The 26,382-nt window shown below is 37.7% G+C and overlaps 1 protein-coding gene across 1 annotated transcript; it reads right to left on the reverse strand.

The window, feature by feature from the left end:
• Window positions 1–25,929, reverse strand: LOC144659870 (uncharacterized). The gene is made up of 18 exons (XM_078520392.1): window positions 25,839–25,929; window positions 19,336–19,516; window positions 16,711–16,856; window positions 15,891–16,142; window positions 15,643–15,807; window positions 15,215–15,328; window positions 14,555–14,680; window positions 14,116–14,212; window positions 13,713–13,931; window positions 12,207–12,583; window positions 11,894–12,061; window positions 11,492–11,602; window positions 10,971–11,090; window positions 10,379–10,469; window positions 9,266–9,640; window positions 8,690–8,833; window positions 8,105–8,347; window positions 1–623 (listed from the first exon to the last, which is right to left on the reverse strand). Exons 2-18 carry the CDS (start codon window positions 19,409–19,411, stop codon window positions 298–300), a joined length of 3,150 nt encoding a protein of 1,049 aa, XP_078376518.1. The 5' UTR covers window positions 19,412–19,516; window positions 25,839–25,929; the 3' UTR covers window positions 1–297.
• Between the last annotated feature and the right edge of the window lie 453 nt (window positions 25,930–26,382).

Consider the following 26,382-nt stretch of genomic DNA (forward strand, 5'->3'; position numbering starts at 1 on the left):
CTGCAATTATCCTTTAGAACTAAATTCGATTCGTTTTCGCATATCACGAGTAAACGTTTCTTATATACATGTATGGACTGACAGATTGAGATATTTAAGTTTTCTAACATTCCACTTCTTTAGTTTTAAAGGGTTTATATATAATTTTGCTCTAAAAATTCACGCATAGAGCACAACTAGCATAAGTGAAACAATCTATCCATTGGTTATTCGTTTATTAATTCACTAATAAATTTTCAAAACTAATTTTTATTGTGCAGGGTTTGTAAAACTAAGACTCCGAACTTTTCAATTCCTTCAGGTAGTTTCATAGAATACTTCCACTTCGTCAGGTTGAAAGTATAAACTACCCGCCAGGAATGACTGGGTGGAGGAGGATCCAGGACTGTAACCACGTGGCGGGCCGTAGATGTCTCCAAGGTTTGCGTACGAATTGGTATTCGATGAGGCGTAGTCAGCAATGTGAATATATCCAAATGTTGGTCCAGCACTTAAGCAACTGTAGATGGATTCTTTCCGATAACTCCACCGTCCTGTTTGATTTAGTTTCAGTGGCTGCAACCCTGGCTTGTTAACCAGGGAAAAGAGAAATGCTGCTGAATCGTACCGCGACTGACAAACGCCTAATAGGAAGTAAACAATAGAAAAATGTTAAACGTTGGTAATGCTTAGTACACTTCAGACCGCTTCTCACTGGACGTATTATATAGTGTAAAATAATTAGATTGGTGGTCAACGTTTCACTATAATTACTAAACTTTGTACGGTATTTTGTACGTTGAAATTTGTCTCAAGTTTTGAATTCAGGTTAACCGTCCAATTAACAGGCCTGGAAAAAATTCCCAGATTTTTGGTGGTGGCGTGCGACCTACTTCATATGTTTACCTTATTTAGGGCTATAACGTTATAAAAAAATGATATCTCATTCAGACCTATTCATAACACTCATAATGATATGCCAAGTTGGAATACACTTAATAATGGGTATTTCATGGCTAGTTGAGCAGTCTCACGTGCAATTACGTAACTGCGTAACTGCCGATGATAAATTCTGGTTTGGCTCGAAAATAATTCATTCTCGCTCAGTTTTCAGCGGAGCCACGAAGAGGTCAACGGACCACCCTTCCACCTAAAAATCACGTGGGTCGTATCTTGCACAGCTCCTAAGCCAAGCTGCCCCAACTTGGCTTAATCCGCTGATCAATCATTTTTCCCACACCTTATTACAACTGAGCATGAATATGAATGTTGGTGAATAGAATACTATTAAAAATACAGTAAAAACCCGCGTGTAAGAACCTACTTTTTTCAGAGTTTGGCAAAACAGGTTCTTGTATCATGGGGTACTAATTGGCAGTTGAGGCTAAGTAGGTTCTTATTTAGGTTCTTAATTTCTACAGAGTAGACACTGATGTTGATTATCAGAGAAAGTATAAAATCTGGTCTGTTCTTTATTATAAATATTTATTAATGTACCCATGTTGCCAAAAGTCCAACAATATTAATTGATCAATGATACAGTACTGCAGTATCTTTTTGGTTTTTGGTAAAAAAAAATATATAAATTAAATAGTTAAACCCCAAAATAAGAATATGTTGGAATTTGTTTGGCTAAACAGGTTCTTATATTTTGGGGTATTAAAAATCAAATTTCTGCCAGAAGGTTCTTAAATCCCTAGGTTCTTACACGGAGGTTTTTACTGTATCTGATGCATAAGCTCGGTTATCCAAGAAAGCTTTATTTATTATCAGGTGGAAGTTAGTAGTATAAAGTTGGGGATTGAGCGCCACTTTTTTTGTGGTTAAGTGTGGTGCAGTGACGTCACCATTTAAAAATAGAAAAAGTAACATCATCGGGTGTAATCTAAAAATAGAAAAATTACATCATCGGGTGTAATCTAAAAATTGAAAAATTACGTCATTGGGGTGTAATCTAAAAATAGAATAGTGACGTCACAATACCCCTGGGGTTAACGTCATAAAAAAATGACGAGATCATAAATTTTGAATAGAATAGAAACAGTATGGCCTCCATCTTGTTTATTGTCGCAAAATAAAATATTATTTTCATATAGGTTAAAGAATCTACATTTAGAAGTCTTTTTAAAGGCAAAATTATCGGTATATTTAAGCTTTGTGGAGCAGCCGACCGAAAAGTCATGGGATCGATTATGTCTCGTTTCCATTCTAACTCGGGCAATAGTTCGAATATAATGTATGCAGGTTGGCGCAATGTTTTGCTGTCAAAGACCAAAGTCACATTTTCATAATCCCGCATATTTGGATCATCTCTGGTAAGTTTTTGCTTCTAGTCCAAACTAGAATTAAATAACTTCGTGATCCTCAATCAACTAACGCCAAGATTAATTGCACGCGAATTCGCAACAACTTGAACTAGTAATTAGTTTACGAAATCAACAGTTCACTGGCACTTTTTGTGTAACGAAATTACCTTTGTAAAGTTCAGTGATGTCATAGTTTAATTTTCTACTTCATGGCGGTAGCGGTTTTCAGCATTTCAAAGTACAGGCATAAGTACCGATTCATTTCGGTCAAAGTTTTTAGCTTTGTAATTATGCAAGTTGTCTTGTCGCATACATTTAGTACTGCTAACATACCGGTAATTGTTTTTAAAACAATGGTAACGACTCGATGTGCTCTAGTGAACAAAGCATAACCAATCGAAAAGTTAAAGCAATAGAGTGAACGCGCTTCAGTGATCTCGGATATAAACACGAGTTTTCGGTTAATAATAAAACACTAAACACACAGATTGTAAGTAAAATAAACTTTTATTTCGATCGTTTAACATTACAATGATTTAATTTAATCGTCTTCGTCCTCCTCATTGCTTGGGGGATAAAATGTGGATTTTGATGTCTTCACGTTCTTGTGTGTTATAGTTCCGCAATCGTCACATCGACGCAAAGTATCCTTTCCGTGCTTTCGGTCAAGAGGGATTTCGTGCTCGCATATAGGACAAACTTTACAGTTATCTTCCCAAAAGCACTTCGGGCATTTTATGATCGCAGTGTCAAATACATTGGAACCCTTGCAGTGTTCACATGGAGAACTAGCTTTTGTCTGAATTACATTTTCGAAATCGCTATTCTCGGCTTCTTTATCACTGTCGCTCTCGCTCCCTTGAGATTCCTCATCTTCACTACCGTTCTCAGAAGCTGTTCCCTCCTCTTCACTACTGCTAGTTGAGTTATTGTCGTCCTCCTCTTCCTCTTTATCACGATAGGCTTGTTCTTTTTGTAATATATCGCTTAGAACTTTCTTATTCTTTATCAAACGCTTATTAACTCCCAGCTCCGCCAGTCCCTCTGAAAAGGTATTGAGTGCGCGGGGCTTGGCTACATCATCGTTATGTGGAAGTAGCACATACTCGACCAGTTCTGAAATGTTTGTTACTGGTATAATGCGTTGATTTCGGAGTATTTGTCCGCGTGGTGTCCAAAACAAGATATCTTTGGAGGTGGCCATGCTATGCAGCAGTTCAGAAGCATACTTTCTAGACACAGCTTGGGAAAGATTAGTTAATACATCTTTTATCCGGGGTTCCTCGTCATCGCTCTCGTCATCAGAGGTTGTGCTATCTTCTTGTCCGCTTTCCTCCTCTTCATCGTCCGAGTCTATCTTTCTCTTCATATTGACCAGCACTCGTTAAAAGCAAGATATAAATGATCAATTTTAAGGATGCAGCTATGCTCTTATAACATAAGAAGTCCCAAACTACTTATACCAGGGGTCAATAATTCTTGAATAAAGCCTCCACCCTCTTGTACCAGAATTCGTTTCTTTGTCTTGAAGGGAACATTTGGTTCAACGAGGGTGACTAGAGCATCCTTGTAGGGTATCACTTTACGCTTATCTTCTTCAGAGATTGGTATGTTTTCCATGAGAACGTTATAAATAAGTTGCACTAATGCGTGCATCTGTTGTGGAGTGGCTGTCTTAAGAAGAAACTGCCGTTGATGAGAAGGACAGTCAGCTAAAAGTTGAAGAAAACCTCGATTGCTCTTTACTACACGAGTCATGATTATAGAATGAACTAACGGTAGTAAGGTTTTTCTTTACATCTACATCTACATATAATTAGGTCGGTAAAAATCTTAAGATATCACACCAACCGTTAAAAACTAAAATGAATGTTAAAAATGTTAAAAACTAAATAAAAACTTTATAATTAATAGTGGTGGTGGTGGAGTTAAACAATGGAAATGTGGTGGTGGAGTTAAACAATAGAATTGTGGTGGTGGTGGAGTTAAACAATATAATTGTGGTGGTGGTGGTGGTGGAGTTAAACAATAGAATTGTGGTGGTGGTGAGATAAACAATATAATTGTGAAACATTGCACAGAAATTCAGTTCTCGTTAAGCTGTGAGGGAGTTGACATGAGTTGGTCCTGTCCTATATGTCAAAAGGATTTTTCAAGGAAAGATAGCATGCAAAGACACATGAGCAGTAAGCATAGTACTTCCGGTTCTCCTCCATTTCAAGCTATGTCGATTTCTCGAGAAAAGTGTCTGCGGTTTCACTTGGGGCATCCGTTTACCTGTATGGTGGCGGGAATGACAGGTTCGGGCAAGACGCTCTGGGTTAAATCTTTGTTGCAACAGGCTCACAAGACAATTCACCTACCCCCTGAGAGGATTGTTTGGTGCTATTCCCAATGGCAGCCCGCTTATAGCGAGTTGTTGATGACGATACCTGGAATTGAATTTAGCAAGGGTATCCCTAAGACCTTAGAACAAGATTCCTACTTTGATGTTAATATACGAAACTTGATTGTCATCGACGACCAAATCATCGAAGCCGGAAGTGATAACCGAGTGGTGAACCTGTTTACCAAAGGATCGCATCATCGCAACTTGAGTGTCATTTACATTGTGCAAAACGTGTTCCACCAAGGTAAAGGCACTCGAAGCATCAGCTTAAACAGTCATTACTTGGTCCTTTTTAAGAACCCCCGCGACAAACTGCAGATTTTGACACTAGCAAAACAAATGTATCCAGGACAAACTGCTTGGTTTATGAAACAGTACGAAGACGCGGTACAAAGACCATTTGGTTATCTGTTTGTTGATCTTAAACCAAACACTCTGGAAAGTTGCAGATTTCGAACAAATGTATTACCTGGTGAAGAACGATTCGACAAAGGCGAAGTAGAAGGCAACGTTTCTAAGGAACTAGTGCAATATCTTAAGCAGCAAAACCTGATGACTCCTCCGGTAATTTCGGAAATGCAACGCTTGCAGAACAATATGGATGGCTTTCTCTCTCGTAAAGACCTCGCAGAAGACGAAAAAGTAAGGCAATACATGCAGCTGCAAAACAGGTTTTTGACATACAAACACCAGCTCAATTCTATACCAGAAGCAACCCAAGAGCAGAAACAAATATCTACCGCAGGCAACTTACCAACAGTGCCAACCCCCCTTCAAGAATCACCGGTAACAATACCAGCAGCTTCTGTTCAAACGCCAAACCAAAAAGTAATTACTTCCATGGCAACTTCCACTCCCTTACCACCCTCCCCTCCTCCATCGATCTTGACCCCTCCTCCCACGGTGGAATCATTATCTCCGCCTAAAAAGCGGAAACGACCTCAAATCCGATTCGTAAATTACTGGGATGATGAACCGAAAAGGCCTTCCAGACGCTCCCGGCGAATACATAAAAACTCGCCTTACAAATCTTACGAAGGACAAGAAGAGGATTATTAAATTAAATCATTGTAATGTTGAGCGATCGAAATAAAAGTTTATTTTCTTACAATCTGTGTGTTTAGTGTTTTATTATTAACCGAAAACTCGTGTTTATATCCGAGATCACTGAAGCGCGTTCACTCTATTGTTTTAACTTTTCGATTGGTTATGCTTTGTTCACTAGAGCACATCGAGTCGTTACCATTGTTTTAAAAACAATTACCGGTATGTTAGCAGTACTAAATGTATGCGACAAGACAACTTGCATAATTACAAAGCTAAAAACTTTGACCGAAATGAATCGGTACTTATGCCTGTACTTTGAAATGCTGAAAACCGCTACCGCCATGAAGTAGAAAATTAAACTATGACATCACTGAACTTTACAAAGGTTATTTCGTTACACAAAAAGTGCCAGTGAACTGTTGATTTCGTAAACTAATTACTAGTTCAAGTTGTTGCGAATTCGCGTGCAATTAATCTTGGCGTTAGTTGATTGAGGATCACGAAGTTATTTAATTCTAGTTTGGACTAGAAGCAAAAACTTACCAGAGATGATCCAAATATGCGGGATTATGAAAATGTGACTTTGGTCTTTGACAGCAAAACATTGCGCCAACCTGCATACATTATATTCGAACTATTGCCCGAGTTAGAATGGAAACGAGACATAATCGATCCCATGACTTTTCGGTCGGCTGCTCCACAAAGCTTAAATATACCGATAATTTTGCCTTTAAAAAGACTTCTAAATGTAGATTCTTTAACCTATATGAAAATAATATTTTATTTTGCGACAATAAACAAGATGGAGGCCATACTGTTCCTATTCTATTTAAAATTTATGATCTCGTCATTTTGTTATGACGGTAATCCCAGGGGTATTGTGACGTCACTATTCTATTTTTAGATTACACCCCAATGACGTAATTTTTCAATTTTTAGATTACACCCGATGATGTTATTTTTCTATTTTTAAATGGTGACGTCACTGCACCACACTTAACCACAAAAAAAGTGGCGCTCAATCCCCAACTTTATACTACTGAAGTTGATAAATGTAAACCAACTGCCCTAGTGAATTCTGAAAAAAACTGACTTTTCCAGCGTTATTCCTTGGGAACTTTGCTCCGACAAAGTGCTAACACTCGAATCGTTAGCTTTTCAAAATTCGCTACGGCGGTTTATTTACCTTTATTAACTTCTAGTTGATAATCATCAATCATCATAATGCCCGCCGACAATGCACAGCATCAGTTTCTTCAGGAACTAATTACGAGAACTTTCTTCTAAAATAAATATACATCGCTTTTTTGAAAAACCTTTTGTTTCAAACCGAGGTTTTAGCTTTCTACGTTGAACAGCTAAGGTTTTCTCTCGAATTCTAAGCCCATCTGGCGATAGTATCGTGAAACAACTCCATTTCGCCGTACATCGCTCTTGCGGAGAGCGGTTTGTTTGTCTGACTTTTGTCCGAGTAACACCGGGGGTTAAAATTCCGTGACGTCATTAGTGCGCTTCGCTATTCCAGAAAGCGCATAGCAGAACATATTCTATTTTAGACAATCTTACTTCCTTGCCTACTAAGTACGAGTTAACATCAGTGTTAGTTACGCTATCACTGATAATAAAATGTTTAATAGCAACTGGATTTGCAATCGAGTCCTTTGCTATCGTGAAAAAAAAATGTTTTACTCAGACCCGCGGGATTCTGAAATTCTGGATTTTGACAGATACATCCGATGCCAACGAATACTTTATATGTTTTGCCCTAAACTTTTTGTTTTCCTTGCGTACGACACTAATTACTTATTTGTATAACTTATTTCCACTCACGCGGAGGATATGAGAAAGCAGACCGACCTCACCCGCTCCAGTTCAGCCTCGATGATGCCTTTAAAAAGATCTTTAAAAGTAGCGGAAATGTTCATTGGAAGGTTTGAAAACAGTAAACTACACTCAAATCGATACAAAAATCGATTTTTGAGACGATGAATACGACCAAAAGTCACATCTGAGTACAAAACCTTTGTTTCATGATAATTATATTTATTATTATTTATATTTTTCAGCTTACGTTTTAAAAGAAATCAACGATATACCATTATGTGAAGTAGCTGTGAGAATTGAAAACAAAACAACTTAATAAGCGATGTACCAGACCGGGAACACAATTTTCAATATTTAGAAAAAGCTTGAAAAGATGTCTTGAGCATTTCGTGGAGAATCACAACCCATCTCACTCTACACCAAGTCTGCTTTACATTATTTTGTGCGCCTGTTATAATTATTATTGTTGTTGTTTTGCCTAGCCATGAAAGATTTTTACTTGTTCATTTTGTTGTGTATGCCCACCCATAATGAAATACAATGACATAATATCACTTACTTGTCCATGAGTGGCTGGTGTACCCACCAAAGATATATTGGCCAACACGTACAATTGTAACGGTCGGGCCCTTATCGTCGCAAAGAGCATGAAAAGTTGTTGCAGCCCAGCCATCCACCGACGCTTGCCAACATTTCTCCCACTGAGACCCTGCTATACTCTGGGCGACTGGTTTTAACCAGTCGCTCAACAAGGACAGGTATTTGTTGTTATTTCCTATAATGACCGAGTCTGATAATCCCCCTGAGGAAGAACGTTTAAAAAACTATTGATAAGAAACTGAAATAGGGAACTTTAAATTAAATTCTGTTAATCTAGACTGGACGTTTTAGAAGGCAAAAATGCATGATGATATTTGCAGTAAATTTTCGTTTGGAAAGTTTCAAAACAAAAAAAAGTAACCCTGACATCTATGTGCCAATGTATTCAGAAATATACTGTGCTAATTGCAGTTACTGTATATATATAAAAAAAGAATATTACATGTAAATCCCTACTAGCTGATTGTGGACATTTTTAAGACCACCAATTTACAAGGGAAAAAAAATCAGTCATGTAATGTTGCAAAGATACAATCTGACTTGCCTACATATGAAATGCTGTTAATTGAACACTCAAATCCATTTCCAGTGTAACCTTGGTTACAGGTGCACGAGAATGAACCACGCGAATTCACACATGTGGCAAACTCATGGCAGAAATATATCTCTCTGTCGCACTCATTTAGATCTGTTGAGTAACCAAAATAAAAACAAAAAATGAAAACACCGTTTTATGGTAGCTACACACAAATTTTTAATCAATTTTCAATGAAAGTTTGTACACAGATATTTCAACGGAAAATACTTCAAGCAAATTAAAAACATTAGAATTACATGAAGAATATGTAAACATACTTCATCCCTAATCATTCACTTCGGACCGATATCCAGACTGAGCCTAAATAAATAAGCAGAGTGAGAAACACTGTCGTGAAAACAAGCTTGAGTTTCTCGCTTGTTTTCTTGTCACTGTTCACTCGTTAATTCTGACTTTCTCGCTCGCTTGATTTTTTAAATTCCAACTTTTGCTTAATTACTTTTCCACTTGTTCGACTCGTTGGTAGTTTATTTATTTACCTTTAACTTATGGGTTTTGTTTATTTATTTGTTTATTACCTACCTTTCTTACAAGTATACTGATGACAGTCGCTGCACTTCACGTCATTCCACTCGTAGTTAGACTTTAAACCAAGGGCGTGAACACAATCTTCTTCTTTGTAATTATCAGGCTGGTTATTTTCCCAAGCTGTAAAGTTCGCCCGTCCAACATCCGCCCAAGTAAAGTCACCTTCTGTTGATCTGTCGTTCAATCCCAGCCACGATTTCTCGCCATTGTGTCTGTGTTGGATATAGACATTTTCTTCATTGCTGTTCACATCAACAAGAACGGAGTTTTCCTGTCGACATTTTGATAGTGCATCAGTCCAGTCTGTGCAGGTTTCGCTCGTGTAGTAGCAGAAGCCATCAAAATAATTCCATCCAGCTTCACAAATATCTGCGAAAATATCAAACTTCTGTGAATTCTTTTGTCCCTGATGACAGCACGAGTAGGGTTGATAAAATTGTTTCGTAGTGTTTTGAAATGATCTTATTTTCATGGTTAAGCTATCAGTATATTAACATACTCTCCTAAAAAATAAAGCCCTAGTTTTTTAAATAGTGAATGTGTTTTTTTCTAGAAACAGTTCTCATGTAAGCAGCGCAACAATCTAATGGTTATCGAAAAACGTTGTATTGGTCCTGCCATTCTATGTTTTGTGTATCGTACTCGCGATGGATCCATATTATTTAACTCTTGACTGCTACAGCCAATGAGGGAAACTTCACAGACCTCAGTAATGCATGTTATCAAGATTTATTTTTCAACCCGTTCATTTCAGGTGCTTTGATTTAATGAAGCATAGAATAGAATAGAATAGAATAGAATAGAATAGAATAGAATAGAATAGAATAGAATAGAATAGAATAGAATAGAATAGAATGGAATGGAATGGAATAGAATAGAATAGAATAGAATAGAATGAAATGGAATAAAAGAGAAAAGAAGATAGGAGAAGAGAAGAAGAGAAGAGACGAAAAAAAAAGGAAAGAAGAGAAAAGAAAAGAAAAGAAAAGAGAAGGGAAAATAAGAGGAGAGAAGAGAAGAGAAGAGAAGAGAGGAACTGTATCATAATTTATTATATGCAGTTTTCTAAAATAGGAATAAAGAGCATCGAAAAAAGTATTTACTAACCTGTAAGGACCGCATAACTCACTGACACAGGGTCATATCTGGTCTCGTACAACTCTTTAATGCAAGCTCTAAATCCAGAGGCGTTCATATTCTGCAAATTAATTGCTATACTATCTTAACAAAGTCTCGATTTACGCAATTTAGAAAAAGGGGAGCCATGAACAACAAATAACTTCACTACATCCCTTATGTGTGGTGTCCAAGATCCAGAAGGACTATTTGAAAGTTTGAGACAAGAAATGATTGGAAACAGCATTTATCTTTTCTCATATTTCTACACTTGTTGAAACATGGCTTTTCATAGATAAATAATACTGTCGAGCTCAAATCTTGCCGAGGCTAGGCATATAGCAAAGAATTACACAAAAATCTCAAATGGCAGTTAATATTCCATGCGTGCAGAAAAGGAAATAGGAAATGCATGCAGGCTACCGGTAAAGGTGCACCAAACAAAAACCTTATAATCTCAAAACATAAAGGCTAATCATTTGTGTGTTACTCTGCACCAAAAAACACCATTATGAAATTGTTTGGTTGTTAACTCAATGATCATTTTTACGTGTCGCTCTACAAAATTAAAAAAGCGACTTACCTCGATCCACGTGGTTATACCGTTGTGAACTGGTTCTGAGTTTCCACTGGCCGTTGTGCTGTGATTAGCTGATATCAAGACTAATGGTGTCTTTTTGTAAGTTCGTATAAACTGCACGAACTGTAGAATAAAACAAAATAACACAAATACTCTTTTAATTCGCTTCTTACTGGTTAAACCCTCCGACTTCCCCCTTAGATGGTAAGCTACGGCAGCCTATTCAACAAAACGAAAAATTGTTTCCAGGCCCCGAGGAAAGGATTTCAGCAGAAATAGTCCCAGAGGAGTCCTAGACTCTTCAGTTTCCGTTCTGCTTTGTGATTGGTTAACTTTGTCTGGGTGGCCCCGGTATCGTTAGCCGCATTGTAAAAATTGAAGTGCTTTTTTGAACTATAGTAAACAGTTCAGTTGTTCGACTGATCGTACAAATTAGATTGATTTTGGCAGGAATACATTTCATATATAAACATTTCTGAATCTATAGAAGTCTCTTGTAAATCAAAGCACATTTGTAATTTTACCTCACAGTAAGCGTTGTTGTTTTCATCTGTCGGTGGGTTTGTGTTCGGAAACTTTACAGAGCCATGTTCAGTGAAGAGTGGCTTGTGAAGTTTAGAAAACGCCATCCAGTTCTGCAAATAAAGTGTGGAAATGGCATTGTATAGTTTGATTTCCTCGTAAATAAAAATTAAATTCACCATAAATATAAAGAGGAAAGAGCTTCAAGACATTAAACCAAATATATAATATGTCGCTACAGGGTACCCAGACTAACAACAGGACCATTCAACTACAAAATTAAAGTTTACATACCAAGGGAAGTACATGTTTCAAATTTGTGTTTGACGACTTTCTTTCCAGGAGAAAAAAAATCATGGTTTCTCGGTGTTCAATACAATTAAACGAACTATCTGATCACATACCACATTAATATCTTCATGTTTTCCATCAAAGTTTTGCAATTCACGGAGACAGACTTTAAATGAGTCCTTGGTTACATCCTCTGTCCAGATCAGCGCGGCATCATACTCTTTACCAGTCCTAAGGTGGTCTGATGTCACCAATACTACAGGCGCCTCCTTAAATTTGTCCTGCAATAAAAAAAAAACAAAGGCATTTAAAATCATGGCATGACTCCATATAATACGATAACATCTTTATTGCCTGTAATTGTGCTGCAATTCTAAAACAAAAGATATGACCAAATTTTAGATCGATTTTGTATTTTAATCTTACCTCTGGAAATGTCACATCCTCGCAATTTGTTCCAGACCACCAATTTTTAATACTGATTATTCCCGTCATTACTTCGGGCGTTGCTCCTTGATACGCCATCCAGTCCACAGTCGCAAGTGGGTTAAAGTTGTTTCCATTCCTTCCAGATTGCATGGCGCAGACTGTAAAATTACGCGTATTCACATTTTCCGTCCACGAGGTGATAGCGTGGTGAACTGTTACCGAGTCATTCAAGTTCATGTGGTTCAGTGTTATTTGTACATGAATTTGTTTATCCGGGTAGAACCGGTATGGAGGGAATACCACTGTCTTGCAGCTTGAATCACACCAATTGGGAATTTGAAGGAGTTTTACACGGCCATTTGCAATAGGGAAACCTGTTTGAGAATAAAAAAGACATTAAGGGCGTCCTTCTTAATTACCAATTTGTTGCTAACGTCATTTTTTGGAAAGCAACCTCCTACGGAAAATCTTTTCGCCTAACTTTGTTACATTGAAGAGTCCATCAAGAGTTTCAAAAAAAATTTGCCATATTTAAGAAGTGAAAACTGAAAGGTCATCTATATCTGACAATTAAAGTCAGTGCCAACATACATTGATGCTAAGTATGTTTTGTTAATAACAATTATGACGTAATAAACGCCCGTTTTTGTGACTTTCTTCCGTAGACCTTCTTTATTTTTACATGTCCTAACAGTAATTGGTACGTAGGATTTCAAAGAAGGCTATGTTGTCCCTTGGTCTTTAACAAGTTGCAACTCTTCCTTCTTTTCTTCAAGTTTTAACAGGCGCCCTTGTTGTTAAGGATTTTGGGACTGGCACTAGTTACGCGCGCGCAATGTACATATCTATAGTGCCCCTCTCCCCCCCCCCCCCCCCTTGAAGAAAACTTCACCATTTATCATTGTTTAACGCTTAAAAATGGTTTTCCACCAAAAAACATATTTATCAGTTCCTAAGAAACTGCTCTAGATCTTTTTTTAAGAAGGACCACTCGTAATTAGACTTCAGGCCTAAAGCAATGAATAATAGTAAACCTGCAATAAGAAATATCACAGTGGTTCCACAAAACATAGCACTATTTATAATTAGTGGAACGGCAGCTGAATTGTATTGTCAACCGATAGCCACAGTTACTGACAATACAAGTCAAGTCACTTTCGCACCAGATGCAAAGATTTACCAAAGAAATACTAAAGGCTGGGGAGACACCCAGCAAATCACAGCAAATATATCCCAATTCTATGTATTAATATATGCCGGAGTGGTGTGAGTAGAACGCAGATCTCTTAAGCAAGTGGTCAAGCCGGCTGTTTCCGTGACAAGATATTGTATGTAATTCACGCTCATGTGAAACGTTGCCAACGCCTTAATAAAATAATCACTATGCATAGTTTAATGTTCCCAATGTGCTGCTTAATTTCTTAACAAATCGATACAATTTTTTTGAATTCTTCTTTTAGAATTTAGATCCCGTAAGCCCTAATTTTCTAGCTCCTCACTTACCCTCGCAGCTCCCTGGATGATAAAAAGTATTGTTGTCCAGTCCCCTGCAGTAACTTAACTCGTACAGGCATTTGTTGTCGTATGTTGTACCATTCGCGGTGCACACTGGATCCTGATAGGAAGGGCAGTCGTCGTTACACAGGCAACGGAATTCATGGGCATTGATAGTCTGACACACTCCAAATGAAGGACAGTGTACATCAAGGCATGGATTTAAGTCTGTGAAAGGAAAATAAAGGGCAAAGTAATTTTGAGTTTACTTAAAATCAACGAAAATGAAATTTAAATAAGTGATTGCTACAAAGATCGTAGTCTCATTCTCGCTTATTTTTATATATTCGACTTTGGAAAAATCTTAAATGAAATATAAAATGCCAAATTTGCAATTCAATTTGTTACCAACCTCCAATCACAACATAACTGACAGTCAGGGGGTCGTGCTGACTTCCTGAACCGGTGAGGTCCTTCACGCAAATTCTCATGGATGTCAGACGAACTTCCTATAAAGAAAATGTCAACTTTTACAGTGTGTACCCAGATAACCGTGAACACTTTACTCTGTGTTGGATATGTAAATTTCTGCAGAAAACCATCGAAATGTTCAGAGATGGAGCCAGCAGGTAATTTTTTCGTGAAAAATTTGACAACTATTTCCTTTACTTCCTTTTTCAAAGCATAATAAAAGTGTTCACCGTTTTTGTGTTCTCTCTGTAAGCAAAACGAAATAGAGGAATTTTATGACTTTGTGCATAAGCAATGGCAGTTCCAAGGTTCAAGAGTAATTTGGACTGAATGCAATCGATTCTTTCAAGCGTCTTGTAGGAACAACTCGGAAACCTTACCTCTACCCAGGCTGAAATAATGTTGTTTTCTGGCGGAACATGATCCTTTACATCACGGTCATAATAATGACGAACAGAAACAAAGACAGCTGGGGACTCATAAAACGTGGTGTTATACTGCACTTCCTGAAAAAAAAAAAGAAAGAAATACAGTAAAATTTCGAAAATCCGCCTCCCCTTTCCCTCCGGGAATAAGTCCCCATCCCCTCCAAATCTCACCGAAAAAATATTTCCTTGAAATCTCTCCAGATGATATGGGCTTGATAGTAAGTAAAAACTACAAAAGAAAGATCAACTTTTCACATTTTACTTTGTTATAGAATGTTTGGAGCGACTGTAAGACATTATGGGTTTTATATTGATATGTTTAGAGAGTTGTATTGTGCGGTAGTCAGTCACAGTAACCCGTTAAAATAGAGACCCAAAACCTTTTGAAACGTAAATTTACATCCAAAAACAAGGCCTCTGTGTGTAAAACTTCTCCGAAAATAACCAACATAATTAAGATGTCGAACAAATTAATCTCAACTAGGACATAATATTTCACCTTAATTTGAAAAAAATGGCTTTTATCTTTATAGTTACTGTAGTAATTAATTAATTTATTGATAACCTAAAGGCCTAAATACAATGTGATTAACACTTGCCAATTACACTAACCTGACAGAAGCCGTAGTTATCGTCCGCTGTGGGAGAACCACTGTTGAGAAAATTCGTTTCACCTGTCTTCGTGAAGCTGAAATCAGACCCATTGCCGGTGAATGCAAACCAGTCCTGAAAAAGAAATTAGACAGTATTAAATTTTCAAAATTTATGCCAAATTTACAGTAACCGATAAATTTGTACTCCAGTTACCAGGCTACATTATTCCCTTTGACCATCAATCTAGCAAGAGCGTTCGTTGGAAGGCCAGAATGACGACTCTGGCAACATTAAATTTGGTCCTTTAGTGCCTTATAACAGCTCTTATTATCCTTAGCTATTTTTTCACCTATCAAGAATTCACCCAATCTCTTTAAAACGTGATTAAAACATTCAAACTTCAGTGATCCATAAATAACAAAAAATTGTACAAGACGTGTACCCACCACAATGGTATCTTCGTGTTCTCCGTCAAACGCCAAGAACTCCCGGAGACACACTTCGAAGCTTCCGGAATTCACGTTCTCCAGCCAAATATACATTGCATCATCAGGCTTTGTGTCACGTGTGTACTTAGCTGAGACAAACACAGAAGGTCTTCCACCAAAGCTCTGCAATTTGTTCAAAAAAATAAATGCGTGACAATCAAAGACATTTTTGTGATTGATACCTGTAAAACATCACGCCATCTTACCTGAGAGAATGTAACTTTCTCGCATTTAGTTTCTGTTGTCCAAATGCCATTAAAACTAACGCTGCCACGTGTCAGTTGTGGTTGATCTTGGAAAGCCAGCCAATTGATTATTCCAGTTCCATTTGTTCCAATGGCTGACTCACGTGCACACACCTTGAACCCACGTGTACGGACTGATTCAACCCACACAGCAGCAGGCGAGTGAACACGTGAAAACTGCTCACCATGGCTCAGTGTTACATATACTTGAACCTAATTATGGTGAAAAATTAGATCAAGAAGCTCAAAAAAAGCTTTTAATCGGTCGGTAAATGTTAAACCACTTCCTTTGCTAACAAATACTTGACCGGAATGATGTCAAAAAGGTCATTCATATCAGACGTCAACGCCCATAGTTGAACAAAGACGGGAGCTATGATCTTCCAGCCATTTTTGACCACCTGCTGTCACGTGATTAAACAATTTGCATTCACGTGACAACGTGAGGTCACTTTAATCGCTGATGAAGACTGTGCGAAACAGTCGAAAGCTTCGTTACTAAACATTTTTCAGACCTTGTGACAAGAATAATTTCGTTTTAAATGGTTGTTGTCGTTGTTGTATTTAACGGAGTAAATTTTGATCAGGGGAAACGAAATTAAGTTCGAGTTTGCGGGTAATTCGAGCTATCTGAGTTCGAGTTAACCGAGTAAAAATGACTGGAAAGTGGGTTCAAATCCAAGGAAAATAAGACTTAGTTCGAGATAGCGAGGGGACTTCAACTTGTCCGCCTCCGAGTTACCGGGGTACTACTGTATATAGTACACAGCGATATACCTACCGTTCCTGATCCATTCAATGGAAATGGAAATACAACGTCTCCACAACGTGGTAATCGACAATGTTGCGATGACAAGCATTCACTGCTGCAGCCCCAGTCCTGTAAAGTTTGTGACATGTTGAATTTGCCAGTCTGCAGAGGAATTCCTTTTAGGAGCAAACAATGAAAAACACAATAAATGACGATGTTTGTGTTAGAAATCTTAAAGGAGCTGTTGATGTTTTGCATAAAAAAGAATTTGATCTAGAGTGGTCTAGAGTGGTCGCGCACGAGGAAATAATGATCTAGCCGGCTTTAGGATGGCTCTTTAAAGCACAATGGCCTCAACGTTTCCTTTTTCCAAATAGTCTAATTGATTTAAGAATTCACGCGTACCACCATACAACTCCACCCTAAGACAGTTATAATTATGTTGCTTGTTTGGATGAAAGAGAAAGTATCTTACAGACACTGGCACTAGCAATTGGTATTGGTCAACTTTGTTGCTGTTACCTTGCCTGTGGAATTCCTTTCAATAGAAAACAGAACATATTTATGCGAAGCATAAAAGCCTATAAATAGCATGGAGCTTTGCACCTAAGTGTTAAAAGTGTGTTCAAAGCAAGACTCAGTTGTTACTACCGGTAAAGTTATACCGACCGGGAAACGAAAGTCTTCTCTTGCTGGTCATCAAATTCGATCAATTCATGTCCGTTAAAAATTTTAGTGAACAAAATCTGACAAATTGAAAGCTGGCTGAATGCTTTTCGATTATTGAGGAATTTTTATGCTTGGGAAATGTTACAACAAACCGCAGTACATGTTTATACGAGCTTTTCTGTTGAAACAAACCAACATAACTTCGATAAATAAAAATATTTGCGAGACATGTTTATCGGAGTGTCTCTTCGATTCTCTGTCGATACCTAGAATTTTTCATTCGGATTAAAAACCAAGCGACTCTGTCACGCTAGCTTGTTTCTCTGAAGTACTAGTGAATCATCAGATACAGAAGAACCCCGGTAACTCGTAACTTGAACTCTGAACGGAAACGAAAAAACAGTTCGAGTTAGCGGGGTTTCTAGTTATCGGGGTCGATTGAATATTGAATTTGTTATGTAAATAATTGATAGTTTACTGATTTTTAAGCCCTTTAGCACACAGTACAGTGTAAATTAAACTTATCTCGTCAGGCTCTCACACTATCATACATTTTTATGTTAAGAGTGGAAAATAACTGTCAGACACGTGATCTGCTCGTTGCTCAATTTAAATCAAGTTGCTGTAGTATTCGTCTTAATGTTTAAATCCAAATACACGACAAGAAGAGCTAATAGAATATTTCAATAGGCATTCGTGGCTAGTTGCAAGACCAGAATTCGAGTTATCGGGGTAAATTTGACCCAAATGTTGATCAAAGGAAACAAAATTTAGTTCGAGTTAGCGGGGTTTTTGACTTTTCCGAGTTCGAGTTAGGGACGGTTCAGTTTTTATGAGGTAGGGGAGAGCGAAGGCGGGGTGGGGGGGGGGGGGTTCTGGGGGGATTTGACGGAGGGGCATCCAAAAATATTTGGCTTCAAAGGGGGGGGCAGCCGAAAAAAATATGGTCTGTAAGGGGGGTCACTAAAAATAATTATCCTTTTAAGTGTTGTAAAGAGGCTTCTGTAAGAGTAAAAAAAATCTTGTAGAATGCCCAAAATGACATTCCTGAGGTTCTGAAAATTCAAATTTTCCCGGGGGAGCATGCCCCCGATCCCCCCTACTTTGTAATGTACCAAACGCCATTAACTCAACCAAACAGCTCATTGGTTACAATTGCAGAGAACCCATACTATCAGTTGGCATCCACAATAAATGTTGAGGCAATGCCAACTATTTGTGGATGTGGTTTTTGTACACTGATACATTCTTTAGTCACAAGGCGCGATATATTTTAATTTCACTTCATTATTGTTTTTTTTTCCTTTTTGTTTTTTTTGGGGGGGGGGGGGTCATCGAAAAAAAATTGGAATAACCGATTAAAAATAACTGAAAATTGGGGTCAAATCCAAGGGAAATGGAAGTTTGTTCGAGTTAGCGGGGTTCTTCGAGTTATCCGAGTTCGAGTTACCGGGGTTTTACCGTAGTTCGTTTTATTGATCAACAAAATCCAAAGATGAGTTACCAGAAAACGGCTTAATTCAGGTTACACTGATGGGGAATGTAAAATATATTCGAGTCGACAAAATCCTACCGCTAAGCCGTTAGATTTTCGTCTTTAGCCTGCTAGACCTTGGATGTCTTCCTTTTATACTTATAAACTTATGAGGATCATGATTCGTTGCCAATTTGTGAAGAGAATGTTTCTTTCCTACTCGTAATGCCCACACGCTAATAAAAACTCTTTATTTTTTATCCAGCGAGGGCCCTTTAGCCTCGCTTCCATGCAACTTCCTGTTCTGGAATCGGAGTATTGGGAAGCAAAGAATATGAAGTTTAATTTCTCTTTGAATGAACTCCAACAATCTATACCGTAGACTAAGTTACGAATTGCGGAACTCAAAGCTTTGCCATTAACATCTTGTTTAAACAAAAAAGATAAAAACCGACAAAAGCCAAAAAAAAAAAACACCGACAACCCAAAGACGATAACAATCAACGTCTTACCTTTCACTGCTAGAGCAGGATTTCCCAGGATGACCAAAATCAGCAGAGCTGTCAGTGAAGAAGATGCTAGATTCATTTTGAAGCGCGTCTTTGTCCACTGTATCACTTTGTGATGTGTTCTCCGAGAATACCAGTCTCTTGTATCAGTTCAACGATATCCTGACTGGTTTAAATCTGTTACCTAAAGAACAAATGTATCATGTTCGTCAGAGAACTTACTTGAAATCATTCGAATTTCACAAATTTCAAGCCTTGTACTGCCGTTCACACTACAAACCGAAATGAAAGACAATCACCTAAAAATTAAAGTTAGTGGACTGTAAAACGTAATTCTTTTTTAAAAGATTGTTTCTCATTATTGCCTTCATGAGATATACAAAGGGAAATTGTCTGGTTGCAAAGTTAGTACGCCATCTTGGATTTAATTATTCGACATTGATTATACTCAGATCAATGTTATTTAAGGACGTTCGCGCTAATTGTTTATGCTCATAATTACTGGGCACGTAATTCGTGTCGCAACGTTGTGCCATGGCATGCGTCGAGCACTTGCGTTAAGAAAACTTTGTGAAAACTAATAGGTCTAATAGGGATGATAGCCGCTGCGTCGACTTCACTTAAACTTTACTCTAAATGGTCGTTGACCCCACATTTTTTTGATAAACATTTTTTTTTCTTTTTTTAATTCTCGACAGACAGTAAAAATAAAGGCAATAAAAATAAACAAAAAACGTGATTAGATTTACATTATCGAACGCTACTAGTTGAATCAAATTGATTGATAAACATCCATATATTAAAACAATTTTGCCAGAGAAAATAGCATTTCAGGGATTTGTTGCCACTTTATTTCCACGTTCTACTTCAGTGCTCATTCGTTTACATCTAGCCTTATATTTTTAGAACTTCTACCTCGCTAACTATTTATCGCATGAGTGCGGTGTTCATTTCAAAACAGACGTTTACGAAGGCCGTTTATGGAAATGCGTAATTGTTGTGTCAAAAAACAGGCTGCTGTACCAAGCGATTCACGTCCCGTGCCCTTTCGAATTTGCCTTAAAATCGTTCTTAAACAAATCTCAACCGATAAAATTAGACGGGAATATTGCTGCACTAATCTGGCAACCAACGTACTACGTCATTCTAGCCGAGTGAGATGAAAACCCACACTCGAAAAAAATCGACGAATGCTGGACAGTATGCAGCAGTCCAAAAATAATGACCCGTCGAGGTCAAGAAATTTAAATATGTTATAAAATTAAATTAATTTTAAAAGCTCTTTCAAATTACCTGAGAAACTCCTGCTCTGTGTATATTTATGTTCAGAGTCACGTCAAAACATTAACTGCCTTTTCAAAATACCAAAGCAACCCCTGGTCCGTGTACATGTTACGACGAGTTTAATTGGTTGAGAAATTAAAATACCCGAGAAACTCCTGCTCTGTTACTCTTGTCCGTCTTTAGACGAAATGAGAAAAATTCGACAGCGACATGCGGACGATTCTTTATTGCGACACGGCGAGCTTTTAATCCTATTCAGACTGGGCTTTTTTGGATGGATCTTTTCAGACCGGAAGTGGGATTACGCTCCCCCCCCCCCCCCCTCCGTAACTTCCAGAATATTAAAGAAATCTCAATGAAACTTAAAGGATATATAGCATGTCCGAAAATCTAACTTTTGGTATACGTCATATAGAACGATGACGTCACATCACGTGACAATTTCATCATAATGTCAAAACAGCCGCCATCTTGGATCCGCCATCTTGGTTTTAGAAATATTTCCAAAACGTCAGAAAACCACCCAAAATTACTGCAATGTACTCAAATCAATAAAACTGTTCTTAAAAAGGTGAAAATAATTGCATTAAAGTTATTTTTCATTAATAGAAACAGGAAGATTAAAAATTGGGGAAAACATGCCTGTCAAAATGCCATTGCCATAGTGACGTCGAACCCCCCCCCCCGGTCTGAATAGGGTTAAATTCAGATGCGTGAGTGAGACATGCACCTACCCTGACAGGGCCTATTAAAGTTTCCGAAAACTCTTGCGCTGGTGTACTAAAGTTAGTCACTTCGTTTTTTAAGCTGCTAAAAACTTAGAAAGAAATTTTACCGGCTCTTTCAAAATGCACGAGGAACTTCTGCTCTGTGTACTTTGTTCAGAGTCACGACGAGATTAAAGAACCTGAAAAACTCCAGCTGTGTGTACCTAAGTATAAGCCACATTGTTTTTAACTTATAAACTCTGTGCATTAAGATATTCGCGTCCGCCTTTAGAAAAGATAACGAAATTCCGGCAGCGACATGTGGACTATTCTTAGTTGCAACATGACATGCAAGCTTTGAAATTTAAACGTACCAAGCGGTTCAAGTCTCATACGCTCTCACACAAGGATAGGAGACGGAGAAGACTAGATTTAGCTGCGCGGCTACCGTCTCGTACTCGAGCAGGGGATCGTCCTGTCGTTTTATGACTTTCTACGAGGAAACATGAACCTTCGCAATTAAAACTTAAAACTTATCCTCTTCGTGCTCCGAAGATTTAGAAGAGATCGCAAAACAGCGGACAATGAAAAAAATGTTGTGTTTAGACTTTTAACCTGAGAGCTGCGCCCCATTATTAATAAACTACGCATTTCAAAGCATGGTAGTTAAAACGCGATTGACGCTTTGTACGACATGCTTCAATGATGCTGGGTCAGTACCTACCTTGGATGGTTGTTGAATACACACTGAGATGATTCTCGTATCTCGATTCTTGAAATTGAATGCACTCGAGAAGTGTTTGCTTTAAACACTGGAACTTTTTATTGAATATTTATTAATAGCTTAACTGTCACTTGTAAGTGCTCATTTATCATTTTAATTTGTGACACGGATTTATTATTATTCACAACTCGCGTGGGGTTTCAAGACATGGCATAATGTAACTGTCAATTTAACACACCTGCTCATAAGTAATTGCTGTGTAGGAGAACGCATTTACTCGTAATTTTTATAACGTATTAAATCGAAATAGAATCCATATTTTTATAGCGCATAAGACAGGTTGGTAGACCATTAGTTCGATAACATTATATTTTAATTTAAACGTTCTACAAGAAACTGCGTTGTATATTTGTTGCAAGTGTAATTTTGAAATGTTTAATTCATTACCGCAATTTGAAAAAAATATATATATATATCGCCAATACGGCCATCGCAAATACTTTCCGAAAAAAAATAAAGACGTTCATTCAATACAACTGAGCGTTTGGAATATGCCGAAAGTTCGGCCTGTCTATTGTTTGTTGATGGCGTTTCGGGTTTGGTGATTGGTTGTATTCAAATTGCAAGCGACTTCTGCTTTTTTAGCCAGGGGATATGGGAAAACACATTCAACTCCTTAACAACAAAGATTGCCTTTATTTCGTTGAATTCGAAAAACATGCATAAATTAGTTTATTTTACTTCCATTCTAAGAATAAAAATTAATAACTTATTTTATGTTCTTTGCAATTCAAACTTGTTAAAGATCTCTCTTATGTCCTCTCATACTTCATTGCTAAGTCACTGGTCTCGTATATTGCGTCATCACTCATCGAGAGACTTCGCGAATAAAGGGCAAACTCTACACATTACTGCTGTTTTTTTTTTTGTTTTTTTTCGATCAGAACGTAGCCACAAAATACCACAAACTTGAAACAAGAACATAATATCCGAATGAAAGTAGATTGTGTGCGACCTTTACAGAGCATAAGCTAGCTAATTGTTGCTTTTTTAGCCAGGGGAATGGGAAAACACATTCAGCTCCTTCACGACGACGATTGCTTTCGCAAGAATGCCAAGGTGTGAAATGGCCATATATCTTACTATTAATATTTATTTCGTTAAAATCGAATAAAACATACATAAATTAGTTGATTTTACTTCCATTCTACGAAAAAAATTAGTAACTTAATTTATTTTCTTTGCAATTCAAACGTGGTTAAGATCTATCTTGTGTCCTCTCATACTTCATTATCGAGTAACTGGCCTGATATTTTGCGACATCACTCAACATATCTCTCATCACTCAGAATGAAGGACAAGCTCTGTTTTATTTTTTTCTAGCAGAATGTAGCCAAAATACCACAAACTTGTAACGAGAACATAATATTCCAATGAAAGCAGATTGTGTGAGACCTTTACAAAGCACAAGCAAGCTAACTATTGCGCCAAAAACCTAGCTACTGTACCACGCGGTTCACGTCTCGTACGATTACTTTCGAAATAAAAAAAAATGCCTTTTATCCAGGCTTTCAACAACTCCAAACTGATCAAATTTCTTGATAATTTCACCGAATTAAGGGAAACAGGGCATTTAAAAGATAGCATAATAAGAACTCTAACCGAAAAAAAATTCAATCATCAAACATTTAAAATAGCGAGTATGAAACCACATCGATGACATAATAACAACAAAAATATTTTGTTCGCGTATCAAAGAAAACGCAGTTCCTCGCCATCAATATTGTAAAATTTCAAGTGATATTTTTCTGCTGATAATGTCGAAACTCAGACCATTTTTGGTAACATTGTATTTTAACTGAACATTTTTAATCATGTTCTCTTTCATATCGTTTGTTTCTAATTGAAAATTTGAAATTTTTGGCAATCCGACCATCACGGGATATAATTTCCCCCAACAAAATTTCTCAAAAAAATAATAAATTCCGCAAAATTGTATCCGCTGTAAATGCAAAGACTTGTTCCGCTGTAAATTTGAAGACACGGTCCCTGACTCGTGCTCGATCTACTTGATATCCTCGTCTCATTTAATTTGGTTGCGCCAGAGAAAATACACTTTAAAACTCGCAAGGCCCTGTACAACACGTCGTTAAAAACAGCGACGCAGAAGAAATAAATGCGACCGTGATGGATAGAATTAAAAGAGACAACTTCAGCGAATCGATCGTCTTCTTAAATTTCGATCGCAAACTGATGTAGTCATAAATACCCTGTATCATCAACAAACAGGGCTTATTTTTAGGCAGAAAGTTATCAAGTCGAAAAGGGGATAAATGCAATCAGTCAAATGCTTTCATTGCTTGACCTAACTACTTTTTTTCGCTACAAAGCGCACAAGGTAACAGATCCTCTTTCGTTATGGCTGTGGCTTATCAACAAGTCATAACTTCAATACAAGCATAATTCAAAGAAAACAACTTACAGCTTGCAGGTTTGCATGAAATAGAGGTTCTATTTATTCCAGCAAGAGCGAGAATATTGCTGCTCTAATCTCGCAACCAACTAACGTACTACATCTTATTTGAGAATAGCAAAGTGTAAGCAAATAGGTCAACTAAGCCCACTGCAGGATGTCATTCTAGCCGAGTTATATGAAAACCCACACTTGAATAAAATCGACGAATGCTGGACATTGCACAGCAGTCCAAAAATAATGGCCCGTCGAGGTCGCGAAATCGATGGAAAAATACTTTTAGCGATCGAGAATTTTTGACCAGCTGAAGTAATTTTGTCATTCGAGAAATTTTCATCGGTCAAGAAATAAAGCAGTTTTTATTAACTTCGTGCATGAAAAGCCCGAGAAACTCCTGGTCTTGTGTACTAAAGCTGGTCATGTCGCATTTGAATATGTAAAAACATTACATTAATTTTAACGACTCTTTCAAAATGCAAGAGAAACTCCTGCTACATGTATTTAGTTCAGAGTCACTTTGTTTTTAATTGGTCGAGACATAAAAAAACAAAACAAAAACAAAACATTAACTGCCTTTTTAAAATGCCAAAAGAAACTCCTGCTCCGTGTTCCTAGGTTAGGTAGTCAAGTCGAGTTTAATTTGTTGAGAAATTCAAATACCTGAGAAACTCCTGCTCTGTTAAGCCTGGTTCTCATATGATCGTCCCGATCGTCGCTGTCGCTTCTGTCGCTTCAAAAAGTTCGCTTGCTCCAATCACCTCAGACTTTGCAAACGACAGAAGCGACAGAGACGATCGGGGCGATCATATGAGAACCAGCCTTTAGTTGCGTCCGTGTTTAGACGAAATAAAGAAATTTCGACATCGACTTGCGGGCCGTTCATTATAGCGACATGAAGAGCTTTTAAATTCAGACGGGAGACACACATGTCTATCCTGACAGGGCCTCTTTTAACCGCGAAAATAAAACGCCCCCAAAAAACTCTTGCTCTTGTGTACTAAAGTTAGTCATGTCGTTTTTTAAGTTGCCAAAAACTTAGAAAGTAATTTTACCGGCTCTTTCAAAAGGCACGAGGGACTCCTGCTCTACGAACTTACATCAGAGTCACGACGAGATTAAATAAAGAAACTGAGAAACTCCTGCTCTGTGTACCTAAGTATAAGCCACATTGTTTTTAACTTATTAACTCTGTGCATTAAGATATTCGCGTCCGCGTTTAGACAAGATAACGAAATTACGGCAGCGACATGTGGACTATTCTTAGTTGCAACATGACACGCAAGCTTTAAAAATTTAAACGGGAGACATGAATACCTACCCTAACAGGGCCTCCTTATATCCTGGCTCCCGTACCAAGCGGTTCACGTCTTTTACGCTCTCGAATTCGTCTTTACACAAATTGGAACTGAGAAATTTAACGACTGGAAACTTCTAACAAATTCACAGAAAGATAAGTGATGGCGAAGATTGGGTTAAGCTACGCGGGTACCGTCTCACGCTCGAGCAGATGATCGTCCTGTCGTTTTATTTCTTTATACGAGAAAACATACACCTTCGCAGTTTCGCAATTAAAACTTATCCTCTTCGTAGTTGAATTTAATAGAGTCTCTGACCAAACACAGCAGACAGTAAAAAAAAAAAAAAATTCAGATTTTTAACTTGACAGCTGCGACCCATTATGTATTAACTACGTATTTCAAAATAAACGTTTTTTGAGTGTACTTTGTATTCAGAGCGACATATAATTTTAAGAAAGTTCCTATGGCATGCCAGGTTCACCAAATATTGCAAGCATGAAAGTTAAACCACGATTGGCGCTTTATAAGATATGCTTCAATGATGCTGGGTTTTCACCTACCTTG

Source organism: Oculina patagonica, chromosome 7 (assembly GCF_052425735.1).
Source record: "Oculina patagonica isolate OP01 chromosome 7, crgOcupat, whole genome shotgun sequence".
In the NCBI taxonomy this organism is placed as follows: Eukaryota; Metazoa; Cnidaria; class Anthozoa; order Scleractinia; family Oculinidae; genus Oculina; species Oculina patagonica.